General features: G+C 36.2%; 1 protein-coding gene across 1 annotated transcript; it reads left to right on the top strand.

Annotated features, from left to right (window-relative positions):
• The first annotated feature begins 327 nt into the window (after window positions 1-327).
• LOC132549158 (uncharacterized) lies at window positions 328-3,845 on the top strand. Its single transcript, XM_060213078.1, has 4 exons — window positions 328-412; window positions 1,222-1,708; window positions 2,054-2,223; window positions 2,836-3,845. Exons 2-4 carry the CDS (start codon window positions 1,255-1,257, stop codon window positions 3,391-3,393), a joined length of 1,182 nt encoding a protein of 393 aa, XP_060069061.1. The 5' UTR covers window positions 328-412; window positions 1,222-1,254; the 3' UTR covers window positions 3,394-3,845.
• Window positions 3,846-9,727: the final 5,882 nt, after the last annotated feature.

The raw sequence follows: 9,727 nt of genomic DNA, 5'->3' as shown, positions 1-9,727 counted from the left end.
GCGAAATATTTCCCGTAAAAATATTCATTTCCGGGTTATCACAGAGGTTAACATTCGAGACTCCTCTAGTTATATAATGAAACCAATGTGCTCCGAATCAGTTAATGTTGGCGGGAAATTTATGCGATCGTAAACAATGCAACTTAGGGCCTATTGATTTTCTTTGGCTGAGTAGCATAGATCACAAATGTTTTTGTTGGAGTGTTTGAATAATTGATAAAACCAAGGGAAGATGTTCTCATTTAATATTATTTCAGTTACAATACAAGTAGACCATGGTTGTCGACAGAGGGCACCTGGTTGGTTGGTTTATCTACAACATACCGGTTGGTGTACTTAGCAACGGGACGGCCTTGACTGGAATAGTATCGAGCTAATCGTCTTTAAATCAGAAGTGACACTGGTTTACCCGGTAAAGTATTCTATGCCGAATTCTATTGTTTACATTACAGATAACTACATTTAATACTTACCAAAATATAGTGTTATGAAATGACAAACGCTCGTATAATCTACACCACATACGTATATATGTCTGTCTACATGTTTAACTATTGGAGCCTATATAGGAGCGTTGGAGTGAACGATTGTAATAGGAAGGAGTAATGGGGTTCGAACTAGCGTCACCTTTTCAACTTTCTCTGTCACAAAATCACCAGATACTCAAACTTATTTATTTATATACATGCTATAATTTATATAATGAGTAACTAATGCACAAGTTGGTGTACATTCATTGAAAGATGACGTGGCCAAGATATGTGGTAAAAGTTGATAAGTGTAGGATACTGATATTTCATTTTTAAGAGCTCAGTTTTCCAAAGATACCAATCATTATTTACAGGTTAATAATGTCTGTCAACCAACTATAGCTATTGAGTCACCAAAATAATTGCACAAATAAAAACTGCAGTCCCTCTCCCCTCCCCACTTTCTAAGCAGTCAGTCAGTCACACTGTTTTACAGAATGTTGGGAAATATACACCAACTATTTTAACTTAAAACATGTTTCCAATTAATTTGCTTCTACTGTTTTTTTTTTTTTTTTTACTTAAAATACCATGTTATTTGACGTGCACTTGCTTCCTCACCAGATATTAAACATCTGGGCTGGTAACACATGTTACTGTGTAATGAAATCGTGGTAGAAGTCTCATTTCAGTTCAAATAAAACTACAATTTCATTTTTTTTATGCAATTTTGTGTTTCTTTTTGTCGAAGGTTTTGGATTTCTTGGCAGTTGGATACCTCACAATGGCTGAAGATACAGCAATAGAAAAACACATCAAAGTTTTTGTATCAAACAAAATTGGAGAACAAGTGTACTTGGATCTGTCCAGGTCCAAGTCTGTGATTATCAAACACAAGGTAAAAAGAGGATCCATATCCTTGGCATCACTCTGGATTCGTGTCCTCCAACACCACAACAATTATCCAGTACAGCATTACCCCTATAGAACACTCTATGAGGCTAATGGAAACAGAAAAATTAATTTGAATATTGATGACGTAACCATAACCGTTTTCCTGTCAACTGGACAACTGGTGATACATGGCAACTTTGTATTAGAATGGTTCACTAAAAGATTTGAGGACATCCTCAGGAATTATGATGCCCCAGACGGCCCATCACAGCCTTTACTTGCTATGTTCACACAGTACGAGAGTCAATGGGAAAATATTCTGGATAGAGAGAAGAAAGCTGCTGGTCAGTGTTACTTGGAACTTCTAGTCCTTTCAATGTCAAAACTCACTCAGAAGTAATAATAAGTTAAAAAGATTTAATGAAACAATCCATCTTAAATGATCGTGGATATATATATAAATGGCCAAGTACTCAGCTAGACACTAGCAAACCTACTGCTGTTTTAATCAGTGTCATTTTGTTCATTAAAATCTTCAAACATACTGAAATATGAAGGAGGTTATTGGAAACAGATATGACATACCTTGGTATAGATATTAATCTACTCAGTGCTAGAGCAGAGTTAACAATTACTATCAAGAAATTCCAAACCTTTGTTCATAGGTTTTTCTCTTTATTTAACAATAGATGCTGTTCTGAGGGAGGAGTGGGAAAGAGAAGAAGAGGCTCTGCGCAAGGCAGATGAATTACCAGTATATAGAAAGCAAATTGACAAGGAGCTTGAGAGATCAGTGCAGGAAGAGGATGTAGATATGAACAGGGCACGACAACAGCTTGCATCAGTCAGGCTTGACCACGTAAGCAAATCTTGTTTTTAAAAATAAACGATATGGTTTTTGAAGGAAAACAAATGTTGGCAGGAGATACATAGATGGATTCTCCTTTTGCCCAATAGTTTGTACAAGAGTACAAGACAATTTCCAGAGCATGTTTGATCAGAAACCATTATTTAGTGTAATTCTTGAAATGTTCATTGAATTTTGAATACTCACTAAAAATAAATTCAGGTGAATTCCACAAAAAAGTGGTCTTTTTGCAAATTCTATAAATATTTTGAGGTTGCCTACAACACATCATTAGTATTATAATGGAATTCTTGGTTTTATATGTCTTTCAAAATATTAACAATTTCAAAGCTGCATTTTCTTGGACATCTTTCTGGGTGTTGGATCAGAATTACAATACCCCTAGTTCATTAAAAACACCCATTTTCAGCATTTTAAGCAGGTACATGTATGTAGATCTCCATCACTCAGATTTTAATAATTTTCTTTGAAACTTAATCAGTTTACTCAGTCTTCTTTCATCAATGTTCAAAATGCAAATACTGAAAAGGTGTTTTAGAAGTAATTTTGTCACAATGTCATTGAATTCTTTTAGACACTTGCACCTTTGTGATTATGTTTCAGCTGGAGAATGAGGAATTGAGTTCACAGTTGGAGAAGTTGCGCCATGGATGTGTCCAAGATGGCCCCACTGTTGTCTATCCACTTTGGAAAGCACTGTTGGACCACTGGTTCAGTGATGGAGCGAACAAGGTGTATATAGCCACCCCTTTTCTGGACACAGTCAGACTTCAGGACATCTGCCATTTGGTTCTTAAACACAAATTCACTGCAAACTTAGAAGCTTTTTATGTACGCCAGAACTGTGATCACAGACTCCAGATATCAGACATTAGACGAAATGCACAAAACCAACTGGAACCAAAAGACCAAGTCTTCATAGAGTACAAAGTTTACAATAAAACTGTGTATCCACTAAAGAGGTTCAACTCTAAGTTTTTGGCTTGTGTTAACAATGGACAGGCACAAGTAATGGTGACCAGTGCCAGCTTCCATGCTGACCACTTCCACTTCCCTAACTTGGAAAGTGTCCTATTTCTGACCATGTCTGAGGCAGACTTCATTCACAGATATCTGAAAACCATACAGGCATCACAGCTGGAAGTGACAATAAAGACATAACTATGTGATATTTCTTTGTAGCTCCAAGTCAATTGCAAATCAACTTCCTGTGAAGACCTAGGTCAACATCTTACACATATGAATACTTAGAACATTGCTTTGTAGATTTTTAATCTAGTCTAGGGCTCTTTCAATTTATTCAGAAATTAAAATTCAGTATATTTAATATTATAATACCATTACCTACCCACCCATTACAATCCAGATACATTAGGGGAATATAGTAGTCGCACTTTTTGCAGTGTCTAATCACTTTATCTAGAGTGGAAGTTATCAAGTGCTTTTAATGGCTTTTTCATTAGGTTCTTTTCAGGGTTTAACATTGAGAAAACCAAATTGAACTTCAGATTAATGTTGCCTTCAGCTCTATGTCATGTTTATCAGGGAAAGTGACCATGTATACATGTTCCTTCTCTCAAAGCATGACAGATAATGATTCCAGTTGCAAGGACTCTAGCTGTAATTTAGCATTTACAAAATAATGTTTGGTATGATAACAGTCATGCTATAACTGATTATATTTATGAATATTACAAATTGTAGACATTTTGTGCTGAATCATACATGGAAAAGGTAACCAAAATCAAGGCGTGCAACTTTCAAAATCAGACAGGTATAGGCTGCTGTTTTAACACTGGAGAGGTTTTATGTTATAGATGTGCTTTAGTCATATTTATTATCCTATTTTAGATGTGAATTTTTGGTTGTATTTGATTACTGACCTGTACTGACAAATTGTTAACAGATTGATAAAGTACATACCATTGATGATTAATCTCTATGTGAACAGTCCGGGTCGTTTTAAAGCAGGGTGTCCTTTTAGTATCCGGTGGCTACCTCACTGAACAACATTCAGGAGGTTCAGAGCATGCCATCAAGGGTATTGATTTGCCCTAGGACACAACTGCATCTGTTCAAACCGGTCCATTTTTCAGCTTCCAGAGAAACACAAACTGCTAGGGGGAGGAAGTGTTGAACAAAGCACCTCGAATCTTCGCTTGAGATTAAGTAGGGCAATGCTCAATCCGATTGAAATACAGATAATTATGATAAATACACTACGTTATGAAGATTTGACAGTGGCCTGTAAGGGGTCACGTTCAGATGGCCTCATTGGTTAAATAGGATAGAATAAGATTTTTCAGCCTATCAAAACCAGTCTCTCATATATGACTGTTCAGCATTATGTGCAAATTGGATAAAAAAGATGAAGCAATGGAACAGGCAATGGCAGCAGTGTTGTATATACTTATAAAGTGTCACTTTATTTTCTTCAGTAATGGTTACATGACGAAAACAAAAATCCATAGATAATGCATACATTATTAGTGAATACATATTTTTTGTGCAATGGGCACAGCCATCTTGATATTGTTGACATTTGGGACACTCAGTTATGATTTTAAATTTTTAAAACCAACCATAATAAGAGCCAAAGAGAAACAGGCTGTGGCATGATTTTGCCAGTCATGTTTTGATTGTTTTTTGGAAAGGTCATCTGAATATGATTCCTTACTGGCCACTGTCACATCTCCATAATGTAGTGTATAATGATGATCTGTATTTTAACTGTCTAATGTAACCAGGGCCCTACAGGAATCTGTTAGTGTATCCACGCCCCTACAGGAATCTGTTGTATGTAACCAGACTGTACGATGAATCTATCATGTGTAATCAGGTGCCCATGGCCCTGCATGAATCTATGTATTTTACCAGGGTTCTGCATGATTTTGTTCTGTGTAACCCTGGGCACATTCTTGACATGGGCCATACAATATTTTAAAATCTGTCTGCAGTACCGTCAACAATTTAGTATGTTTGGTATAATAATCTCAAAACTTTATCAGTCTTAGTTGGAATTTGTGATTTTTGATCTACCAAAATACAATTCTGCTGTCTAGAAATGTCTTATTATGATCAAATGTTAAAAAAGCTGTGATATTGTAGCTGTTTTGTGCTTTTTTTAGGCTGCCATTTTAATGGTATTGAGCCTGTGAATTTTAATTGATCAGTATTATTTCTTCCCAAATGTAACATTTACATTACATTATAATTATATGGTGCTTTGAGTTGTTCACGGAATTCAGTCAACATGCACAGTTTGAGTGTGTATGTAAGTACAGTACATGTACTGTGATTTTATTGCTCACTAATTGTTTTGTACACGTTTGTAATTGTTTTACTTATATGTTTGTACTAGTCTTTGCTAATTTTGTTTCAATAAAGTAATCAAAATATTGAGTTATGTTTGAAATTGGACATCACAGACTATATGCATATTTATGGTTTAAGGTCACTTGAGACAAAGTCATGGGCCTGGGGGTGGATCAAAAAAGTTTGGAATGGAAGTTTGGTATCTTAACACAGAAGTATATTGATATGGAGGAATGGAAGATTGGTATCTTAACACAGAATTATATTGACATGGAAGTTTGATATCTTAACACAGAATTATATTGAGATGGAAGATTGGTACCTTAACACAGAAGTATATTGATATGGCGTAATGGAAGATTGGGATCTTAACACAGAATTATAATAACATGGAGGACAGGATGCTTAATTACTTTCTAAAATGTAACATTTGAAAAAAATCATCAAAAAAAGGGTTAAATACTTTTTTCACTTCTAAGAGGAATACCTCTTTAAGTAAGCTAATTATGAATTGTGCAGTGAACATGGATTACGAAAGTCCAATATGGTAATAAAAATAAACAAGAGGCCCATGGGCCTTAGCAGTCATCTGACAAAAAGCAAGCCAAACTCTTAACAACAGTGAGTCTGCTGTTAAAACAGTGGGCTTTATTCATTTGAATAAACTTGGTAGCCCTTCCTTCCAGCATCCTACAGGCCCAATATCAGCACGCTGAGTCTTTTGGTTACTGAGAAGAAGTCGTTTACAGATTTTAACATATTTGAATCCTGTGATCTTGAAAGTGGGTCAAGGTCATTCACTTGAACACATTTGGTAATACTTCCTCAAAGTATCCTACAGGCCCAATATCAGCACTCTAATCATTTTGGTTAGTCATTTGCATATTTTAACATATTTAACCCCTGTGACCTTGAAAGTGGGTCATGGTCATTCATTTGAACAAATTTGGTAGCATGTCATCCCAGCATCCTACAGGTCTATTATCAGCACTCTTGGACTTTTGCTTATTGAAGAGAAGTAGTTTGTATATTTTAACATATTTGACCCCTGTGACCTAGAAAGTGGGTCGAGGTCATTCATTTGAACAAACTTGGTAGCATGTCATCCATGCATCCTACAGGTCCATTATCAGCACTTGGACTTTTGCTTATTGAGAAGAAGTAGTTTGTATATTTTAACATATTTGACCCCTGTGACCTAGAAAGTGGGTCAAGGTCATTCATTTGAACAAACTTGGTAGCCCTTCCTCCAAGCATCCTACAGACCCAATATCAGCATTCTGAGCCTTTTGGTTGTTGAGAAGAAGTTGTTTAAAAATTTCAACATATTTGACCCCTGAGACCTTGAAAGTGGGTCGAGGTCATTCATTTGAACAAACTTGGTAGCCTTTCCTCCAAGTATCCTACAGGCCCAATATTAGCACTCATAGACTTTGCTTATTGAGAAGAAGTCGTTTGTATATTTTAACATATTTGACCCCTGTGACCTAGAAAGTGGGTCAAGGTTATTCATTTGAACAGACTTTGTAGGGCTCCATGCCAGCATGCTATGGGCCAAGTATTAGCCTTCTAGGCCTTCTAGTATTTGAGAAGTTTTTTGAATGAAAAATTTACGGACGACGCACGGCGGACGACGACGGACGAAGCACGATGGCTATAGATCATCTCGACCCTTCGGGTCAGATGACCTAAAAATGGAAAGGCTGGTCTCCTGCCAGTCCTACAGCCAAAAGCATATTGAAAAACGAATAAATTTAAACATATAACAAAACAATCAAGAAAAACAACTCATATGATAGATTTTGGCTCCATGTACTTCTTCAGTAATAAGTTAGTTAATTTCCTGTGTCCATATTCTCGTTCTATCGATTTTAAGTCGGATTGGGTTGACAAGCTAACGTCAGTTACTATATATTTATATATATGTACAATACATGTATATTTTATCTATGCTCTACATCCTATCTTTTTCTGTCCCTATTTCACCTCTTTATACCCAGCACCATCGTTTCTATTCTTCAACCTTAATTTACATACGTTGTTGTTTTCACGTGATTCCAGTGTTAAATATTCCTGTATGTATTCATTTAGGAGAAGACTAAATGAGCTTTGATATAATTTATTTCCACGCCTATTGTTTATAAACAATAAAATATCTTTAAAACTAAGAAAACGGTATGTTTGTTTTCATAATAAAAGTATGCGCTTAATGCCATAACATGTAATATAAAACACAATTGCTATACCTGCAGATAACTAGAATCATAAGAAACAGAACTGTATACAAAGTATACAATTGAAGCAGTGAAAAGATTGAAATAAATTAGAACAGACAGGGAAGTAATAATCGGAGATACTGTAAGAGTGATACCACTTCGGAAAATCCCGCTTCCATGCCTCGAAAAGGGAATTGGTCATTGCCCATATGTTGGGTTCGGTGCTGAAAGAGCATCTCTTTCCTAAAACATTCTATATCATTTAGCAAGATAACAAATGTATGCAAGATAACGCACACTTTATTGTTGTACTGAAAACACTACACGGTCATTTCGTCACCGCCTTAAAGGATATGGGGCACGGTTTTTATTTTTATTTTCTTGAGCATAAATTGAACGTTTATTTGAGCTGTTTAAAAAAGTAATACGGGTGCTTGCGGGAGTTCCGCTATCATCCGCGTTATCTATTTTCAGGCTTTCCAAGTAGAAGCTGCAAGTTGGTCAATTTGAGTTGCGATGTCTCATGACACTGTGATGTCACTGGTGCTAGTCCGGGAGGATCTCCCCTTGTACGCAAAACGATGTGTATCTAACATTTCAAATGTGTTTTCCATGCAACAAGGATACACCAGAGAGTAAAATTTGCTGACATGAACACATATGAGACAAAATTCCATGTCCATATGAAGCGATCAGAGCATGAATCATACACACGATGTTATTCATACGTACTTGAGCCATTAATTAACAACTGACTACTACACCAGCTGATTTAACGCAATAGCCTTATTTGTAGGTGAAAATGTGTTGTGTGTTTTCTAATCCTACAGCAGTCATCAATATTAGTTAATACATCAATATCAATTAGCTATTGTTTTGAAAAAGATATTCGAGGGTCAGTTCCCATTATCACAATACTCGTGCAAGAAGTCATCAACTGACTTACAAACTCGTTACACAAAGTTTCAAAAGATGCAGGTTGATGAAAATTGTTATGGAAGTTTTATGGTCGCCATAGTGATCTCATTGAGAAATCCTCTATTTCTCTGTGCGACATGAAGCTGAATATATTTGATGCTTGTTTGTTTGCCTGTTGATTCCGTTGTTGTATACCTTGTTTTCATTCGAGAACGTGATATTACTTGGATTGACCAAGGGTTACATGGCGGGTGTCATTGATGAAGCAGAAGACGCTTACTATTCCGGAACACCTGGTCTTATTCTCCTTGTACTTTTACAGGAGTCTGAGCCGTATAAATCTTTCTTTTGTTCATAGTTTGCCCTAGTTTTATGGAATTTGCGTTTGACTTATGTTGCCATGTTGGTATTTTCTTGATTTTTTTTGAAGAAAAATGCACCAGCGGCCAATCTACTATGCATAACTCATTCCACTAATGTCAGTTAATGGGCCGTTAATGTCTCGAGTTAACTTTTAAAAAATCAGAACTCACCTTTACGATTCGGGTCATGTTTATGAAACACTTCTTAGTTCATATTTTTTGTGTCGTCCGTGCTCTCTGTAACATGGGTTTTGTCTGTTCTCATCCCCCCACAAAAAAAAAAAAAAACCTGACTCATTTGCATTTTGCATGATGAGTAATAAGAGTGCTTAATGAATCCAGTATTTTATTCAGTGTTTATGTATACGTGTTTTATCTGTGAACACGTGCTTTGTACGCGGCCCGATCAAAAATAAGCTTTTAAGTGCACAGATTACCTTTAATTTGTCTACAAACAATAAATGTTGCTTGATAATAACATTTTAAAACAACTGGCCTTCATATCGTTTTTAATTCCGACATAATCTCGACCTAGTCCACAAGAGATAGTCCTTCGTAGTATTGATTCCCGGTCTCTGGGCGTTCCCCTAGATGAATGAATATTTCCCGCCACGTTGTCATTATACCGGAAGTAGTTGTTCGTGTTATTATGTCACGTGACCTGTTAGAGCTGTCAGAAAGTGC

Source organism: Ylistrum balloti, unplaced genomic scaffold (assembly GCF_031769215.1).
Source record: "Ylistrum balloti isolate Yb309-2 unplaced genomic scaffold, AGI_CSIRO_Ybal_v1 Utg370042, whole genome shotgun sequence".
In the NCBI taxonomy this organism is placed as follows: Eukaryota; Metazoa; Mollusca; class Bivalvia; order Pectinida; family Pectinidae; genus Ylistrum; species Ylistrum balloti.
The sequence above is the reverse complement of the archived record's forward strand: the minus strand, read 5'-3'. Positions and strand labels throughout refer to the sequence as shown.